Source organism: Molossus molossus, unplaced genomic scaffold, assembly GCF_014108415.1.
Source record: "Molossus molossus isolate mMolMol1 unplaced genomic scaffold, mMolMol1.p scaffold_m16_p_7, whole genome shotgun sequence".
In the NCBI taxonomy this organism is placed as follows: domain Eukaryota; kingdom Metazoa; phylum Chordata; class Mammalia; order Chiroptera; family Molossidae; genus Molossus; species Molossus molossus.
In genome coordinates, this window is record NW_023425401.1 from 90,167,748 (window position 1) to 90,189,014 (window position 21,267).

A 21,267-nucleotide genomic window follows, 5' to 3' on the forward strand; every position below is an offset into this window, starting at 1 on the left:
CTTTAAAAAGGAAAATCTGCCATACATAACAACATGGATGAAACTTGATGGTATGTGAAATAAGTCAGAAACAGACAAATACTGGACAACCTTACTTACATGTGGAATTACAAAACAACGCTCAGAAACAGAGGGTAGACTGGCAGTTGCCAGCAGGAAATGGGGGGAATGGGTAAAGGTGGTCAAACTGTCCAAACTCCCATTTATAAGATGAGTAAGTTCTGGGGATGTAATGTACAGCAAGGTCTCTATAGATAACATCACTGTATTATATATTTGAAAGTAGCTAAGCGAGTACATCTTAAAAGTTCTCGACAGACACACACACACACACACACAAACTACGTGACGTGATAGATCACTAACCTCATTGTGGTCATCATTTTGTAACATGTACATATATCAAATTATTACATTGTATACCTTAAACTTATAAAATTATATCTCAACAATCTGGGGGCAGGGGAAGACCTAGGGTGAGCATTCCTAAGATTAACCTCTTCTCATTATCACAGCCCCTGCCACAAACACACGCCTCTAGGTAAAAGACTACCCTTCCCAGGTACTCTCCCACTGTGTCCCCCGCTACCTCGCCATTAATCAAACATGAGAACTATTTCGCTCCTCATTGCCTATACTCGTGCCCTTCCTTCTGTCTGGAATGCAACCCACAAAACACACCTTCACTCAGCAAAATCTAATTTAATCCCCAAAGACCTGACCAAATGCCTTTTCTCCTTCCCCTAAATTTCCCAGTCAGAATGCATCATTCTCTTCACTGTGCTCCAGTACAACAATTTCCTGGTGTATGCCTTCATTATTCATTGTAATCACAGATTCATTCTGACGTATCTTACTAATTGACAACTCAAAGGACCTGGCTTTCCACTACATTTCAATTTTCCTGATGGAAGGGAGTTTACCTTACATATCTTCATTGTTTCCCACCGGGGCTGAACTGCTGTCTTGCATTACAGTAGGTATTCAGCTCGAATTTGCTGTAATGATGCATGCACCACAGACTGCCATGGCCACAGATGGAGCCCAAAGCAAAACTTGTCCCAGTCACGTGGTACCTGCCAGGATGCTGTTAACTTGGTGTATGGCAGACACTAAGTGAAAGCATGCTCTGAAAATAAGGCTTGAAGTCTATAATAGCTGAAAATTAGACCAAGCAAAGCTGAGCCTGAAGCACATGCAGTGAGATTTCAGTGAAAGGATGCACTAATTGGCAGGATGAAAGGTCATTCTCAATATAAAAATATTACAGTTTAATGTACTGTAATGCCAATCCCATCAAAACTGTCCCATTTTCATTTTTAAATACTTGAAGACACACAGGGTAATGTCCCTGGAACAGAAATTTATTTTTAGTGCATGTGGTATTAAAATTATCTACTTTTTATATCATACTCTACACTGACCCTTTTGACAAGTTTTTAAAACTATATTAAATTAGATTTTAATCATAATCTTACAGAAAAATACAAGAGAAAGAAAAGAATATGTACCTGGAGTGAAAATGGAGAGAAAATCAAGCCACAGAGAAACAACATTTTGTCTATCTTGGTACTCCTTAAAGAACTTGTACCAGATTTTCAAATGAAATAATATTGGAGCTATTCATCTAACAACATAGTTTGCCTACATGTTTTTACAAATTATTTTTTCCTCCTTTGTACAATAGTACTTATTGAGAGAGGTTATTTAGAAGAGTGTCTCTCAGAGTAGCCCCTTTTTAAATGAGTTAGTAAATAAGTATTTTACATTTTTTATCACTTTTAATTTCTAATGTGGATGATCAATAGATGCAATGCACACATACAAAACTTTTTATAAAATTTTTTGAGCCTTAATCATTTTAAGTGTAAAAGGGTACTGGAATAAAAATGTTTGAGAACATTTTAATATAATAACTGTATATGATTATATACAGTAATGTATAATTGGAAAATATATGTTAGGAATCTATGTCCTCTGATAGAAAAAAATTATCTGCCAGTGCTATTTTGCAGTCTTTTGAGTTTGGTATCTTTTTATGCAGATTCAACAATCTACTGCCACTTAGTCAACAACCATTGCTCAGTCTCTGCTACAGGCCAGGTACAAGGGGGGAACCAAAAGCATAAGAGTTGGGTCTTGTCACCAGAGTACTGACAGTTTCTGTCATCATCCACATAATAGTGTGTCCACATATTTATCCCCATCTCTCCTCTGCATTGAAACCTGTGTTCATGTCCATGTGTGTATCCAGGAGCCTCCTACATACCTTTACTTAGATGTCCCACAGAGGACCAAATAGTTTCAGAACTGGAATTTCACATTCACTAAATTGTATCTGCTCAGTTAATGGTCATTACTCTCCTTATGCTTTGTTTTATTCCCTGATATTAACACTAGGCATAAGTTATAATTACTTTTCCTTTTACTTTTGTGATGGCAAATCATAGCTGTGAAATTTCATTCCTTTTTATTATAGTCCATGGTACAACCTCTGCTTGTAAACCTATTCTCCCTAACTGAAGGTTATTGGATTTCTTTCTGTACACTGAATCTTTACAAGACTGTTCTCCTTATTTAGTGTTTCTCTTCTTCCAAATATTAAATTAAGTGTCATCTACACAATAAATAGCAATTCAGAATTTATTCTATATATTTGGTATATATTCTACTTAATACTTTGTTGTAATTATTTAGCAACTCAGAAACAGATAGTTAATTTACATCTTCTAGAAATTCTCTTATTGATTTGCATACATTCACTTCCCTAAAGAAAGCTAAGAGACTACTGCTTATTCAAGTGCAAAGAGGCCTTTTTCATAAAATACTACAATCAGAGTTTGTGGTTATTTAACATAGATGAGGTACATACATTTTTTTAACTCACCATGGAAAATATAAAAAGGAAAATTTAGAAGAATTGAGACATATTTTTTCAAAATATCACACTCCCTGTGAATTATATAAAATAATATTAACCTTCAAAGTATGGCCATATCTATAGAAATATTTCTATGTTATACCATAGCATCCAGATTACTAAAATTATATTAATAAATTAAAAGGCATTGAGTTTTGCCTAAGATTATAAACTTTTCACAATGTAAAGCTATGGATTTATCAATATCAAAAAAATTTCTTCAATTCTGTCTGGAACAGATAAATAAAATTTTCTGATTTAGATATTATTATTGGGATCACCATCATAACTATTGTCTAAAAGTTAAAAATTTTATAGTTAGTGACAGAAAGCTAAATTTAAATTGTTGACATCTAAAATTACTCAACACAACAAGAAATATATTGATAAATGTATCTTTCATACAAGGCAGACGCAATCGAAATTATGTTTCTAATTTTCTATTTCACATTTCTATATATTTTGAAATGACAGACTATAAAAGATGTATGAAACACAAAGTAAGCCAGTGTGGGTTACAGGGCTATTAGTGTTAATATTTTCACACTACTTTGTTTATGTTGTTATGTCTTAATGCATGTATCTTAACTCCTATATGAAATACAAATATTTATAGGGCACTATGTTAGTAAAACTATATCTTTGGTGCCTCCCAACACCTGATTTTCAATTTTCCACTTAGTATACATTCAATAAAATTAAATGTCAAATCATACTTTGATTTACCTTGAAATGCTTGGTTACAATAGAAGAGTCATATGTAATAATGTGACTTTTTCTTAAAAAAAATTTTTTTTTTCTTCATTGACTTTTACAGAGAGAGGAAGGGAGAGGGAAAGAGACATAGAAACAATGATGAGAGAGAACATCGACTGGTCGCCTCCTGCATGCCCTACTGGGGATGGGCCCACAACCTGGGCATGTGCCCTGACCGGGAATCAAACCAGCGACCTCTTGGTGCATGGGTCAATGCTCAACCACTGAGCAACACTGGCCGGGCTAATGTGACTTTTTCAGAGACACGTTTGTCTGTAATTTGCTGTTACAGTTTGCACTCTTTATAACTGCATCTGCAGGAATGTTTGGTGGGACAAACAACATATTTACATTTGAATTTTAAAATATTGAAAGGCATGCATCCCTAGCTACTAGTTCCAGATTATTCAGTGGTCTTATATCCTGCCAGTTGTACTCATTTATATCACCTGTTTGACTAGTCCCTCTAAGAAGATAAAATTCTATGGATAAAGATTTTATAATCAAGGCCAAATAACGCATTTGATAGCAATTTGCCAGACACATGGGCTTTGTACCCCAGCAGGACACTACAATGGGCCCTTTGGCCCACACTGTCAGCTCTAAGTCACTCTATTTGGTTTTCAATAACATCACTATTTTGACACCCACTTGTTAAGCAACCTTATTTTTCATCACTCATCATCAAAAATATTTACAGTAGTCATTTCCGTTTCATTATGTTTACCTTTCTCATGACATTAAATAAAGACCCCTGAAGTTATTCCTATTTTTTCCATTTGTGTAAATACTACCTGCTCTTTTCTTCCCACCAGTTTTATTTCACAAAATAAAACCATACAAATACAATTCAAGAATTATGACTTCTTCCCAATCTAATTTCTTTTCCTCTCACCCATGTTTCCCAGAGATAATCAGTATTTTATGTATTTGTCATTTCTATGTATGCTTTTATTCATTGTATATACATGTTTGTATCTATAAAAATATATGGTATGTATCAATATTTACATATTATATTTTATAATATTTTCCTGTATCATGTTACACTATTCTGCAGCTAGTTTACATCATCCATGTTTTCTAGATTTATCCATGTTGCTACATCATACTATACTTATACTGTATAGATCTCTGCTGTAGAATTACATAATAATACCTACTTACTTACCCTCCCACATAGGACTATGAGGGCTAATGACAGAATCCATTTATGTATATGTGAAAGTACTTCAAAATGAAAAGCAGTGTGATGCTTGAAATCATTATTATAATACGATGACATTCTAGGTAATTAGGACTAAAAAGACTTACTATGGATAAATTTAAATTTGGTCATCAAAAGAAATCTTTCACTGAGATACAAAATAAGAAAATTTGAGGAATGATGATCAGGGAATAGTTTTTACACATACATTTGTTTGAATATAAATGACAAGATTATTTTCCACCTCCAATACTAATTGAATTTTGACAATTTAAAGTCCATGATGAGGACAGAAAACAATACACAAAAGTTTTAAGCAAATTAAATTATTTTATCCTAAACACCATAACGCTAATTTTATTTGGCTCCTCTTACTATACCTTTCATGTGATCTGACCCCACACTAGGATTATTTGTGCTTGTGACATCACTGTCTTTGCCAGGAAACTCTGAAAAGCCTTTTTCATCACAGTGATTAAGTAATCATATTCCCTTTTCCATAAAGGGAAGTATTTAAAATCTTAGGGAACTATCACAGGATAATGATATGGCATTTAACATTTTATTCCTAATTCAAACCAAATGATAGAGATGGATACACTAATCAGGTATTATTATTTCAAACAACTCTTGAAATGCATAGAGATAATTTTTTATGTTATGTTGAATCTCCAAGCACAGTCCCTTGTGGTATTAAATGGGACCACAGATCACCTAAGCTTGCATATGCGCAGTTTAGAATGAAGAATCTAAAACCTGAGGTAAATCGCTAAAATTTTTAAATAATGCAGTACACTAATCTGCAACCACATCATGTCTAAATTACAATGCCCTAAAAATGCAGGAATGAACATGGATTAATCACAATACTTTGAACATTTCTGATTCTTGATGCTATCAATTCTTAAGACTGAAAAATAATAATATAGGTAGTGAACAGGCTCTGGAAACATTTTCTGTACATGCCAGCCAGTTAACACCGCTCAAATGTCATTTGATTTATCGGTTCATAAATATGAAGTAATTCAAATAGTTACTCTTACCCAATCTCTATGAAGTTAGAAAATGCATCTTGACCTTGGGAAGAAAGCATATCCTTTCTTTCCATAGTATCATTTTACTGTTTTTAATTCACTTTCTCTATGTCTATTTTATTTTATTTAAATTTTTTTTTCTTTATTGATTTTTAGAGAGAGAGGAAGGAGAGGGAGAGAGATAGAAACATCGATGAGAGAGAACACTGACTGGCTGCCTCCTGCATGCCCCTAACTGGGGATCGGGCCCACAACCTGGGCATGTGCCCTGACCAGGAATCGAACTAGCAACCTCTTGGTGCATGGGTTAACACCCAACCACTGAGCCACACTGGCTGGGCTCTCTATGTCTATTTTAAGAGGTAGGTGTGTGTGTGTGTGTACACATATGCACACACTCCATTGTAAACTTAAAAGCTCTTGGTATTAGAAATTCACTTTCTAGCTAGATGTGTTACATTATTTAAATCTACTCAGCTGAAATCACCCTTGCCTTGGCTAAATGTGTTCTTTTATTTTCATACACAGTTTATGTATGGAGGTTGCTAGAAATTTTATGGACTGGTTATTTTCTGCTTCGGTTCCAGTGAAGCACATTGCTATCATGCTTAAAAGCCAAAAGATGACTTCAAGTAATGCTAAAAAGAAAAAAATCCACTATGAAGTGGTATTTGTTCATTCATATATTAGCATATAATTGTCCAAAGTGATGTCATTTACATTTTGCAGCTGCAGCTCACTTTAAAGGCCCAGATGGTTCAGACTGATGAAGTGCACAACCTGTAAAGGTATAACAAAATTACACAAACATTGCAATAAAAATCTCATTTTTAAAGACAGTATCAGAGAGTTTATGCCTATGCAGATAGACTGTGTTCGAGAAGAAAAACTTTCTCCCTCAAATCTACTAGTTAATTATAGGCTTTATCAGAGGAAAATGCCATTCCCCTCCTTCACCTCAAACTAGTTTCTGAGTATAAAAATGTCAGAAGTTGAAGTATATTGAGTAGGCTCAGAAAGATATATCCAACTGATTCTTATTTAAATACTACCTGGGGAAAAATGTCCTAAAATGTCAGTCTGAAGGTTTTTTACAGAGGAATAATATCATTTCAGAAGGTAAATCTGGGGACAGAAAAATCAGAGAGCAGTTATTTTTGGAAATGGGTACAATATGCAATCAAAAACCCCATCATGATCTTACTTATTTGTGGAATATAATGAACAGAAAAAGCTGGTGAACAAAACAGACATAGAAAGGAGTGTGGTTCAGACAGACCTCAGAGGAGAGGGATGGCGGAGGGAAGAGATAAACCAAAGAAAGTATATGCATGTATGGGTGTCTGCGGGGGGGGTGGAGGGCGGCGGGAGGAGAAACATCTGCAACAAAAATAAATGAATAAATAAATAAAATAAAAAACCCATCGGTTTGGTCAAATGCCTATAAGTAGGCAGGAAACTTACTGACTCTAGAATGTGTGACTATTCTGATATGTTGTTGTTAATAGCTAAGTCACAGAAACCAAATGTGTTCTCTTCCCTGGCACAGTAAAGGATTACATGCTAAAGAGGAAAAGAAATTTTTTTCTAAGTCGCACACTGTTGTTTTCAGTATTTTGGAATTATCCTAAGGAACATGCTGGAAGAGTACAATTGCCTTCTCTCCAGTGTTCAGGGCAGAGATGGCTGGAATCAGGCAATTAAGGAGTGTTGTTTCAACATGCTGATTAAAATGGAAACAGTCATGAACATGCTGTTTCCTGGAAGATAGAATATAGTACAGCAGTCATATCTAATGTTTATATGCATTAATCAAGTGCTCAACATCTGACCAGCATAGAAGTCCTATGTAGGAATATTTTCATTGGATAGCTTTTCAATTCAGCCCAATTAATTTTATTTCGGTCACAATTTTTAAATAGTATATTGTATATCACTTCATTGTATGCCCCTTCAGCCCCAACAATGACAAAAATAACCACAATGCTCCTTTGGCTACAAAGAATGCTTGCATTTACTTTTAATGACACTTAAACAATGGAATTAATCAAAAGTACTTGAGGAATTACCTGAAACTGAAACTGTTTTTTACAGCCATTTTCTAAGATTCATGAAAAAAATAATATTCTAGAACCTCAATTTTAACTATTAGAATATCCAGAATCCAAAACACTGACACCACCAAATGCTGGCAACAGTGCAGAGCAACAGGAACTCCCATTCATTGCGGTAGAAAGGCAGCGTGGGTCAAAATTGCCAAAACTTGGAAGCATCCAAGTGGCCTTTCAGTGGGTGAAGAGTAAATACACTGCAGCACATCCAGACAATGGCATATCATTCAGCATTTACAAGAAATGAGCTATCAAGTGATGAAAAGACAAGGAGTAAGCTTAATTGCACATCACTAAATGAAAAAAGCCAATCTGAAACAGCCCCATACTGTATAATTCCAACGATATGACATTCTAGAAAACTTTTGCAAAACTACGGAGATAGTAAAATGATCAGTGGTTGCCATGGACTGGGGCTCAGGGAAGAATGAATGAGCAGAACACAGAGGAATTTTAGGGCAGTGAAACTATTCTATATGATATTGTATTGATGGATACATATTATTATACATTTCTCAAAACCCACAGAATGCACACCAAGAGTGAACCCCATGGACTTCTAGTGATAATGATGTGTCAATGAATGTTCATTGATTTCAACAAATGTACCACTCTGGGTCTGGATGTTGTTAGGGGGACAGGTTGTGTGCAGGTGAGGGCAAGAAATACATGGGAACTCTGAACTTTCTACTAGATTTTGCTATGAACCTAAAACTTCTCTAAAAATAAAGTATATTATTTTCTTAAATGATGAGAACATGACCAAGAGAAGAAGATTCTTGAAGGTAATATTTTCTTTACCACTTTCTAAGGAATTGCAGGTATTGTATTAAAAATGTAATATTTCATAAATTTTAAACCTCATTAAAAGATATTAAATGTTATTGTTTCATAAAATAATTCCTAAATTAAAAATCCAAAACTGAATATCTTACAAAGTCCTTTAAATAATTGAAGCTAACGTGAATAAAGGGAGATGACGGCGGGAATGTGCTTTACTGCCTCTTTATGAAAAACATCAGGGAAATGAAACCAGACATGAAAGAGCCTGGTCTGTGTCATTTCATTTATATGAGTACAAAAGTAGGCAACCCTAGTCTTCGCTGTTAGAAGTCGGGGAAGTGACTTCCTAGCGATAAGTGTTAACGACTGGAAGGGAGCACAGGAAGGTTCTGAGGTACCAATTGGAGATTTTGGAGTTTGATCGGGTGTTCTGGACACTGATTTGGCTGTTTCAGTCTGTGAAAAGTCATGGACCTGTAGGTTTTTTGTACTTTTCTGTATGTATGTTATACCATTTTAAAAGTCAAAATAAAAGGCAATAAACATGGTTCTTTGTTACATTTGATTGAAGCAAAGAGGGGATACAGACAAGGGTATATCAATGTTTACATAAGCTGATGGTGTCATGTGGATAGAGAACAAAAGGGCGTTAAGAGAGATTAAAGAAAAAGAATGTTCTTTAGCTTGTATTGTTAAATAGATTAGCATTTCTCGGTGTTAGTCCTGAGCTAATATAAATCATAAGGACATCTGTATATCTTACAAAGAAAAACATAAGAAGATATGAGGAAAGTTAGAACTATCTTAGCCAGGATTCAGAGTAAATTAAAAATTGATAAATATCTTTCTGAGAGACTTGTACTACACCCCTTTTACCTGCAAAATATGTATTTTCATTTCTATTTAAATTACTATACTTTGAAAAATGAATGAGGCTTATGACTTTTAACTAATTCTATTATGTGGAGTCTACTCTTGTCTGCTCTGCGGGGACAAATAACTGGGTTGTGCTCTCTCTGGTCCAACAGTTTGCTCTTGTTTTAGCGGGTGTGACCTATGACTTAGAGCTAACTTCTTTGCACAGGTCATATGTGCCTTCTTGATGGCTTAGAAGTGAGTTTGCCAAAGAGTTTCTTAATGTAGGAGGTGTATTCTAGCACACATTCTCTGAACACCATTTCCAGCAACAGCCTCTGCCTCTTTACCTGCAGGTCATTTTACTGGAAACAAATGGATGAGTATGGGTTTTACGTCTCTTATTTCCATATCTCACACCAAGATGTTAATGATAAATGAAAGTTTCAGAAAGTTACTGCAAAAGAAGAGAGGAAAGCTAAACTTAGAGTCTATTCATCCTTGGAGGAGAAGAATTAAGCCTTGAAGAAATAAGGAATTAATTTCAGACAACACAATATTACTGATTATAAGAGATTTATCAGATTCTTTACAATCTAAGGTATACAGGGAAAAGTTTGGGAATGGCTATGTAATTTGGGGTGTGTTTCTGTGTACATGTTTGACATTCAGTAAGCTCTACAGAGGCTTTATTCTTGTCAGGGGGCAAAAGAAAAAAATAATAGTTTCCACATATTCAGAATGTGCAAGGCGTTGTACTAAGCCCTTCAGCATGAATTATCTCAAATGCTTTACAATAGCAATACAGGGTAGATATGGTTAATAATCACATCCAAAAACAAAAACGTAGAGCAGTGGTTCTCAACCTTCCTAAAGCCGCCACCATTTAATACAGTCCCTATGTTGTGGTGACCCTCAACAATAAAATTATTTTTGTTGCTACTTCATAACTGTAATTTTGCTACTGTTATGAATCACCATAGGAAATATGTGTTTTCTGATGGTGTTAGGCGACCCCTGTGAAAAGGTCATTCAACCCCCAAAGAGGTTGCAACCCATAGTTTGAGAACCGCTGACAGAGGGTGATAAAATTTGAGTAACTTATCCAAGGTCTCACTTGTGGGAGAGCTAGAATTTTAGTTCATTTCTGCCTCAACATGAAAGCTTACTCTGCAGCACTTACTACGACCTTGATTACCGAATGATCACAAGAGCAAACAGGTAACTATTTGGCAAGAAAAGAGGGTGAAAGAAGAGAAAAAGAAATTCAAGATATAAAGGAAGATGACGTAAGCAACAGACATATAAAATGGAAGAGAGACAAAATATAAATAGCACAATTAAGAACATAATGAACATTCAATAAATGTTTGTTAAATGAATGTGTATAATATACACAAATAAATGTCATAATACACACTCCCTGGCTTTTAAAAAAATTAAAGTTGTATTATTATTTCCTATGCTTAGCTACAGACAAAGGTGTTTATATGGTTCAAAGAAAAGTTATTCTTTAGTCATGGCTTTTTAACACATTCAAAAGACGAAGAAAACCAAAGATAATTAGGCACATGAATTAAAAGACTTTTCTCATTCATATTTCCCATTTTAAAACCAACTTTTTGATTAAACTTTCATATAATTATAAGAGTTAATAACATTAAAGAGAAAAATAATCAAGTCCTCACTGTAATTTTCAGGTAGATTCTTTCTGAAGCAAAATAGTACTAGAAAAAAATTACTCCTAATAATATGAAAGATATTTCATTATATACTTTTCTTCATTAAAAAAATATACATAACTTGATGAAAATAGAATAAATAATGAGAGAATGAGCCTCACTTGATGTCCTCTGGACTCATCAAATGCCTCTATCACCAGAATTTACTTTCCCAACTACTTGGAAGATGTTGTAAGAACATCCACATTCCTGCTATCTAAGAAGCTGACTCTGCTGGGAAACCATGTCGCTTGGTGCCAAGGCAGAAGCATCCACCCCACCTTCTGCCTTGTTTTCATTCCCAGGAGTGTCCTTGTATGCAGTGCTTTTTAAGTCACGTCTTTCTGAAGATTCGCATGTCCTCAATCCCCATCTACCCATCTCATCATCTTTGTAAGATGATCCAAGTACAAACTTCATTATTTCTCTTTTAATAAAATGTTCTCCATGTAGAATACAGTATGCCTTTATTAAGCATTTTCTATGCATTATCACCCTACATTTAGATTTCACAGGAACCCTAAAGTATATATACTATTACCATCCCCATTTTATAGACGAAGAAACAAGGATTTATAGAGGTTTTGTTACTTGAGCAAGGTCACAAAGTAGGGAGTGATGAAACAAAACTTGACCTAAGTATAAATCCTGTGCTTCTGATTACTATGAAAAATACAAACCATGAACTATAAACTCTTTCAGAATCTCTCCACTGCCTCAAATCTTCTCTGCTCCTTTATCTTCTTCCACACAAGGCTCATTGCTACATCCCCGGTTGGACCCAAAGCCAGCCCTTGACACTTAGTTACTGCGCCCACAGTAGCCTCTCTATTTCTGGGGTTTGCATATTATTTATTCCTTAACTTTCTGGCACAAGATGAAGAAGTTCAGGAATTATAAGAATAAAGAAAGAGTAAAAGAAGCCCATTGCAGTGGCTGAGTTGAGCAGGGACCCTCGAAGAACCGAGGCAACTCCACTGATTTGCCTCAAGCTTTTCTTCAGTGCTGGCTCTACTGTGGGAGGAAATGCTGTCCTGGTACAATTGTGCTGCTAAGTTTCATGACGACGTAACTCATAGATCAATATTTTATAGCCAGCCTACAGTTTCCTTAATTAGAAACTAAAAAAAAAAAAAAAATCACCTAATTTCAAATTAGCCTGTTTATTTATTTGTACATATGCAATATCACTAGGTATGCCATTCACTTTTTACAAAATGTATATCCATTTCCAGGAATTACTTCACGACCTGCAGATCTTCAGCTTCAAGAACAAATTCTACAATGTACTTCCAAATTTTAATAATGTTTTTCTCACTTTTGTTTCAAATGAGGTAACTATCAAAAGAGTATATTTTAAATGAACAGATAATCCCTTCATCACATTTGATTTTGCTTGATATCTATTTATTAAATAAGTAATATTTCATCATAAGGAAATTATACATCATAACTTCTAGAGGTGACATTTTATGTCAGCTTTTCCATATTTTAACATTTTATGTCTCATTTTGATTTACACAAGCAGATAAAACAGTGTCAAGTCAATTTTATCAATAAAATATGAACTAACATACAGAATTAGCTCTACTAATGGAGTTGTCACAAACAGTTACAAAGAAAGATCATTTGGGAAAGTTAAGATATTTTTCAAAACCTCTTGGTTTCTAGTCAAGCACGGCAACTAGAGCAGAGCCAGTATTCAAAGGATTCTGGGTTCCCTTCCTCCCTCTTCCTCTTATTTCCATTCCATTTGTACTTTCATTTTCCCATTTCAGGTACTCCTCTCTCCTGGGGACTATTGGAACTGTCTCTTAACTTGTCACCCCTGTCTTTAATCTCACTCCCTCCAGTCTGCAAATTGCTGCCGTAGTTATTTTTCAGAAATACGAATCCCAGCACTTCACCGCCCTGCTCAGAAAGCTGCAATCCCCGCGGCCTGCTGTGACCCATTCAAACGTCGGGGCTGGGCCGAGATTTCTAACAGGCCCAAGCTCCTTTGCCTTTCCCAGCTCCTCGCTGCCCCCAGACCACTCCCTCACGTGCCTACACTGTGGATGCTCAGCTTTCTTAGATGCATGCTGTCCGGTCTTCCGGCTGCACCCCACTGCTGTGGGTACCTTGTTCCTATCCTGCCCACCTGAGGAAATGTCACTTTCCAATTGTAATTGAAAGCAGATGTCACCTACTTCTTCCCCGTTGTATTCTTTGAGCCCCCCACCTTATGCAGTTCCCTAATCTCCGCCTTACGTGTGTCTGTACATGTCCACGCCTCTGTCCCATCACTTAGCGAATTGGTAACGTGTTTGTGTCCCTCCTCTGCTGAGCGGTGACTTCTGACAACTCACAGAACCATGTTTTATCGATGTGTGTATCCTGATGCCTGGCACAGAGCTGTTTTATTGGGCACACTGTGAGAGTCCCAATAAAATGTATAAGGAATAAATAAATGATTCACAAAAGATAAACATGAATATAAACAACTAAGAAAACAGCAGTAAGAACACCGATAGGCATCTATGTTTTTAAAATTTACCTTTATCTTTAAAAGAATTTGTAGAGCATATAGAGCTGGAAGAGACCTCAGAGATTCGACCATTTAAATATGATTCTTCCATTTAGAAGATGATGCTGCAAAGTCAGGGTGGACTCAGAACACAGAGGAAAGTGTGGCAGAGCTGGGATAACGCGTAGATTCCAAGATGCAGTCAGCTCAGGCACGACACTACATACTGTTGATGGGTTTTAATTAAAAATAGAACACGCCCTGGCCAGTTTGGTTCAGCGGTTAGAGCATCAGCCCGTGGGCCAGAGAGTCCTGGGTTCGGTTCCCGCTAAGGGCACGTACCTCGGTTGCAGTTTGTCCCCTCGTGCGGGTGGCGCCCACTCGATGTGTCTCTTTCACATCAATGTTTCTCTCTCTCACTTCCTCCCTCTCTCCCTCCTGCTCTATCTGAAGATAAATGCAAAAAATGTCCTTGGGTGAGAATAAAAACAAAACAGACATAGAGAGGTTTCTGTTTCAGACAGGTTTTTAGTTCTTATAGCCAGTCCTGTTCTTAGGCCCGTTTATATTCTGCCTTGGGGCTTCTTGACACATCCTCATCAATTCTTCCTTTTAGTTTAGGCAAGCTGGAGTTGGTTTCTGTCACCTGTGGTCAAACAATCCTGATGAACACGCTGCCCTGCCTCCAGCCCCGCCCTTGAGTGAGCTCAACTCTAGGAGTGGGGAGCAATCTCTGGACTTCTACTCAACACTATTTTTTATAATAAATGAGGTTCTCATGGCAACAGAAAACTCTTTGATTTTATACAAGATGTACAGTATTAATATTTTATTGCCTATAGACCAGACCAGAGTAAGAAACTGACACCGTTGCTGAAGTTCCTGAAAAATCTAAACTCCTCTTCTTCGTTTTATGTTTTTCTTTTGATAAATCTTTGGATTTAAAAAATTTATAGAAATAGCATTTTGCTCCAATGGTAGCAATAAAAGTAATCCTAAAAGACAGGCCTTTGCTTCCCTGTCTCCCTGGGCAGAGAGGAAGGTAGAGACGTAAAACCATGAATAACGCCCGCTGCACGTGACTCAGAATTTGCTGATGCTTCTGGCAAATCTTCCAACTGATGAGAAAATGTCAGTGTCAGTGATTAATTCAATCAGAGCACCATTGCCGTTTACAGCGACGATGAACAGTACCTTGTAGTTTAATCATTTGACTGTCTTACCTTTAACTAGTTGTTTTGTCGTAGAATAACTCCGATCTGAAATCCTAATCATTCCTCTTTCTAAATTCCAACGTGATCGTTATGTTGTCAATTAAACAACAAATTCGCGGAAGCATGACCTTTGAAAGCAAGTGTCCTTAAACCAGTGCTTAATTAGGCATGCCCACACAAGGCTCCAGTCTCAGCAGGACTGAGTTTTCAACAGTTCTCGGTAGTTTTACAGGGATGGTCTGTGCAGCACCTCCTGCTGCTACAGGCAGAGCCCGGCCACACCGGCGCGTCCTTTCACTGTCGCAAACTAAAGAGGACCAAGGGGAGCTATTTGTTCCGATAGCTCATTAATGTCAGAAAGAGACAGATTAGCAACAATTTTTCTACGCAGAAATTACAGTCAGGGCAGACATAACCAATATTAAAAAGGGGCATTACTAAATTATTCCCTCCAATGGGTCAATTTTTTAATTGTTTGAGAATGCATTTTGTCACTCACTGATCCTGACAGAACATCTGAAAGGTTGCACAGTATGAAATGGACATTTGCCTTATAAAGCTCATCCCCTGACAACTGGTAATAGGCAAAAAAAAAAAAAAAAAAAAAGTTTGTCTACAGTAACCTTTTGTTGTCACGTGCAGTAAGCAGCTCTGGGTCTGGTCAAGCACATTCTTGACTCTTCAGGGAGAATCCAAACTGATTCTAAGGAAACTGTTCTTTGGCCAATGACCCTCTCGCAATTCCAGTCTTTAGGAAGTGGGGTGGCTTTCTCACTAGGCGAGAACGCTAGCCGGGGGTGCAGCTTCTGCATAGCACAGCTGTTAGGCAGGTCCCTGACAGAACACACATCACAGAGGATCTCTGCTCTCACTTTCTATGAAAGCCCTGTGAGAGCAAGAATGTTTCCATCTGTGGATGCGACGGGTACTCCCTATAGCTTCGGGGACCTTCCAAGTACCTCCAGGATCAGCAAGCAGCACTGGGCGGAGAAGAGTGTCCTAGATCAGGGCCAAGCCTTTAACCCAGCAGTTCTTATGTTAACTGACTAAGCTGTTAGATGTCCAACTAGGATTCTTTTGAAGATCGAGTTTGAAAAGCAGAGTACAAGGGAGATGCTCTTCATTTATTCTTAATGGAGTAATCCTTATACCATCAGTGCTCAAAGGGTTGTAAATCCAGATCAAGTAAGATTATCTCCCTCTCCTTGAAAACCTTTTAATGAAATATCCTCCAGTGTCACAAGCATTAGATGCTCAGCTTTGATTAGGGCACATGTGCACTACAGCCAACGGGAGGGCTCTGCTTTCGCTGTAAATGTTGTTAAGTAGCATCACTGATTAGGCTGTCCAAGTCTCACGTGACACATTTCTTTTAAAAATAATTGCCAAGAAAATTCATTCTCTCCTGAAAAGTAGTTAGACTTGCTTCCATCATATAATGAAATGTATGTACCCACTGAATGTGGTTTTGAGGGTGTGCTTCTATTTGAACAGCTTTACAGTATGTGTCTTATCACAAACAGGCAAGACAGCAATAACAGATGAACACTAATATATAAGCCAATAATGAAATCAAAAATTGATGAACATCCTAAAAATTACTGAAAATCAAGAGAATTATATACTTCACAATAGTTGGCTTATGCTCAGGCCTCTCACCCTGTATCATCAGCGACTAAAACACAGCCAAGTTTCAAGGCACTATCAAAATACATCTCCAAGGGGCTTGAAGAGATTCCTTTTTTGTCCATACACTAAAATTCATGGATTTTACGTGATCCTCATTTGAAGTATGTATACTTACTTTTATATTAGACACGGTTCTATCATGCTTCAGTGAGTTCCCGTGGTTCTCATGATGAACTAATCTTGAGAATGACCTCTCATGGCCTAGCTGGCCCTACCTCTGCTTCGCCTTATCTCTGACACGCATCTCCTTCAGCTTTCACCTGTCCCCAAGTCCTTAGAGGGGAGACCCGTCCCTATTGTGAACTCTCAGTCCAGCACACCTGTCCATGCAACACTCCTTGCAGATTATATACCTATGCCTTATGTGACTCATACCTCAGTTCCCCAGGAAACTCCAACTCTCACACCTGTTAGTTTTTACCAGTGATGTATCTTTAGAAGCTATCACAAAGCTTAACACTTTCTAGGTGTTCAGTAAATTAATGACATTGTATGTGTATTTCTCTATACATAGTGGATTGAAAGAAGCAAATTATGGAAGGGATCAGTTCCCCCTCCCCCCCAAAATCACAGCAACGTCAGTCGGATAATGTAAAGGGCAAGAAACTACCAAAAGTAGATAGAAGAACTCAGAAATCATTGAAATCTAGAGGCAAATTGTCTTGATAATCGTTAGACATTAGACATTTTTAATAGTCTTTAATAGCATCATTATATTACATTGTGGTATAATAATTAAAGTAATCAAGGAAGTTGGGTTTTTATCCACTGTTAAAAAAGAAGTTCATAATTCACCTTTACAATACTTTAATTCAGTGTTTCTTTGAAAGATGTCCTTGTTTTCTAGAGGTGAGCTTCAGTTATTGCAAAAATAGACTCATTTGCATTCTCCTTTCCACCTTCTAACAATTTGAGTAAATGAAATGTTCCCCAACCTCGTGTTAGGATAAACAACCTTGCATTGTAACGCTCCTCTTTTGCTCAATTTGATAATTGCAAGAAAATTATTTTCAAATTCCCCTTAGTACTGATATTCTTAACAAAAAAATAATGTTATGTAATGCTTCAAAAAAATTCTGCTGGAAAAGAGAATACTCTGCGTTGAATGTAAACCAAATGCTGCCTTATGTTGCACGAACAAAGCAACAGAAGTTTCCACTTGAATTCTAAGTGGAAGATGACCTTGTGCTGTGTTGGGAAAGGCTGGCAGCTGAGGCCACTGGAGTGTATGAGGATGGACAGTGCTGGGGGGCGTCGCTCCGAGGCACGTCCATTGTTCGGATTACAGCCAAACACAAAGACTTAGACAGCTCAGAGCATTTCATCATTTGGTGGAAAACAATTGTCAAAGTCATGGGGAGTAACCATCACAACTTTCATGAAAGAAAAGCATTCAATAATTCCAACACTTTAAACAGGCAGCCTGGCTATTCTCCACCAAATACTATGTTTCCAGCATATTCTGTATAGTATCTTGTGACAAAGTAGCAGCGTTTGGGCTTCTGCAATAGGCAAACCCCATCTACTCGACCTTGTATGAAGGCCTACCTCACATGATGCAGCTCGTTGCTTCAAATTGACCAAATCGACGAAAGAAACACAGGGAAAAAGGAGATGCCGGAGCTCAACATAGCACTTTAAAATGTAAATGTATAGGAACTCCAAATCATTCATTCTCCTCAAGTCAACAAACTGTTTAAAAAGCTTAAAATCAGTTCCAAGACAGAATGTCTACCATTCCTTCTCGAATAATGACATAAACCAAACATTTTCCAAAAAAAAATCTCACCTGTTGTCAGTGGTTCCAAATGAGCTGCTTAAGTTATTTCTGAAATAGCAATATTTAAGTAGACTATTTTGATGGCTAGAGGCTTATTTTTAACTTCTGTTTCTTTCAGGAGCAGATTAATGGTAGCATAAAAACAACAACAACAAAAGCTGTTTGGGATTTAAAAGCAGGTGGAAAAACTCATACTTGACTATAAGGGGAACTTCTAATCTTTTGCTTTCTACTCCGCTTGAGTATCTTCTATACATGGGAGGTAAAAACACACCCTGTCTCTTTTAAAATATTTAGAAACACATACAAAAAGTTGCAACTTACCATTAAAATTTACAGCCCGAATGTACCCAAGTAGCTCCTTCCCATCAACAGTACTCATCCGTGGGCAAAGGCCAATGTATCCAGGGCAGAGGTCCTTGTGCATGTTGTGCAGGGCATAAGCCATGGAATACACGGCATCAATTACAAACTGAACCTTTCCTTCCTGCTCGTAAGACGAATCCCGTGCAATCCGCTCCAGTCCTGCAAAATAGAAAGGAAAACTCTCAATTAGAATTGTCAGATTTCACTGAAAGATGGCACAAGGGCCAAGATTTCCATCATTTGAGGCACAGTCCCTGAGACAAAATTATTGGATTTTACTTCCGATAATACTGAGTAAGGTTTTTAAACGGGGCATTACATTTTTTATTTGGAAAAAACAGACACTATTTCATTAGCAACAAAAAGATATAAAGTAAATAAAAGACATAGCTTCATTATCTTTATTGCCACTTGGTTGAGGCTTGTCTTATTGTATGTTCTGGTAATTATATATCATTTTGGTAGTAACTTGATCTTTTAGGTAAAATGTATAGACTTGTCTTTTCCATCTACCTCAGCTCCAGAGGCATCATTTAATTAGTGACCCAAAGTCAGGTCTTTCCCCTGACCAGGTCTGTTCTTGTTTTGATTGTGTTCAATTTGGGAGCTCTTTTGTAAATATTAAATAACAGTATTTCCTGTTTATCTTTACAAGAATCATTCAATTTATTTTCTTCTTGAACTCATATTTCTATTATTTTTATTCTTAATTTTTTTCTAAAAAAGCTTTATTGAGATATAATTGACATGTAACATTGTGTAAGTTTAATGTATACAAATAATTCAATATACATATATAATGTGAAATGATTACCACAGTAAAGTTAATTAACACATTTTTCACTTCATATAGTTGCCATTATTTTCTTGTGGCAAGAACTTTTAAGATCTAATCTCTTAGTAAATTTCTAGTATCCAATACTGTATTAACTACAGTCACTATACTGTACATCAGAGCTCCATAAATAATGTAGTTTAATTTTCTACTAAAAATGTAGAGCTCTCAAAATGAATATCATTCAGAATAATTGCTTCTATGTTTAGCCATAAGTAGGGCTGAGGATTGGTATTGGGGATTATAATTTAATATGTAATAGAAGCATAGAATTAAAAGTGGAAGATAAATTAAATGTTAAAATTAGATGATGCATTGTGAGCTACAATCTCACATTCTCATTTTGCAGACGAGGAAACTAAGATGCATGGAGGTGAAATTCCTATGGACCATTCCCAGGTCTCAGACTCGAAGCCCAACATTCTCTCCATCCTCAGAAAAATGTAGATGACAATAATGTTGGGCACCTAAGAAAAAAATTACAGAAAGAACACTGGGGTCCCAAAAGGATCTCTTCTCACTTCAACATCACCCCAACTTTATGTATGCTGTAACACTTGGAGAGACCAAAAGCAAGCATTTCAACCTGTCCATGGATGCCAGTTAGTAACCTTTAATAGGCTTAACATTCAGGAAATACTTCTTTTCTTCACAGTAATCCTCTACATTTAGAAAGGTGAATTAAAATAGTTGTTTTATACTTGGTTTTTTACACTCTGCTAAAACCAGTGGCTTTCTTCTGGACAAAGGTAGTGGTCATCTCTTTCCCTTTTATTCATGCAGTCATTGAACATCTTCCTCTGGTCTCAATCACTGTTACACTCTGATCCTGTCAATGGTGTGGTTGGTGCTCTGTTTCCTGCAGGCTGCGTGATGCTGAATTCTGAGACTCCCTTTTCCAAGTGCCTTTGTTATGTTTTTTGATGGCTCAACTTTCCATTCCTCAAGATTGAGTCTTTTTGTTTTTCCTTCAACCTCAGAATCTATTTATTCTCAACACCTTTACTTATTACTATTTACATGGTCTAGAAATACAAACAGGAGTACAAAATGTTAGTTATATGGTCCAAATCAATTTATTTCAGAATCTAGCTTTCTGAAAAATTAGTTTTCTGACTTCTAGCCCACATTTCCAGTTGCCTGCCACATCTTTACATGGTCTGCTTCCAACTCAACAGATCCAAAACCAGGCTCTCATTATAGAGAATCACATCATCATTTTCCTAAAACCTTATATTGAGAGAGGGCAGATCTGATGAAGAACATCTTTAAGGTGCCAAAAGTATACTGTCTCCCTCCACCTGCCTTAGCTTCATGATCTAAACTAAGATCCATGCAGAATGACAGTGTGGCACTTCATCTCCTAGGTCTGAAGACAGTACTTCTTATGTCCAAAATGTCATCAAGTGACCTGTGAAAACAGCCCTTTCAGTTTCTGCTAAAATTTCTCTCTGATACTTTTAACCACAAAATAGACAATTCATAAATGA

At 36.7% G+C, this 21,267-nt stretch overlaps 1 protein-coding gene across 6 annotated transcripts in view; it reads right to left on the reverse strand.

Moving 5' to 3' along the window:
* GRM8 (glutamate metabotropic receptor 8) overlaps positions 1-21,267 on the reverse strand; it is a 759,794-nt gene that overhangs the window by 251,747 nt on the left and 486,780 nt on the right. For all 6 annotated transcript variants that reach the window (XM_036246517.1, XM_036246519.1, XM_036246522.1 and 3 more), the window contains one exon: positions 18,901-19,101. In XM_036246517.1, coding sequence (XP_036102410.1) covers positions 18,901-19,101 — 201 coding nt within the window. The remainder of the gene's footprint in view (positions 1-18,900; positions 19,102-21,267) is intronic.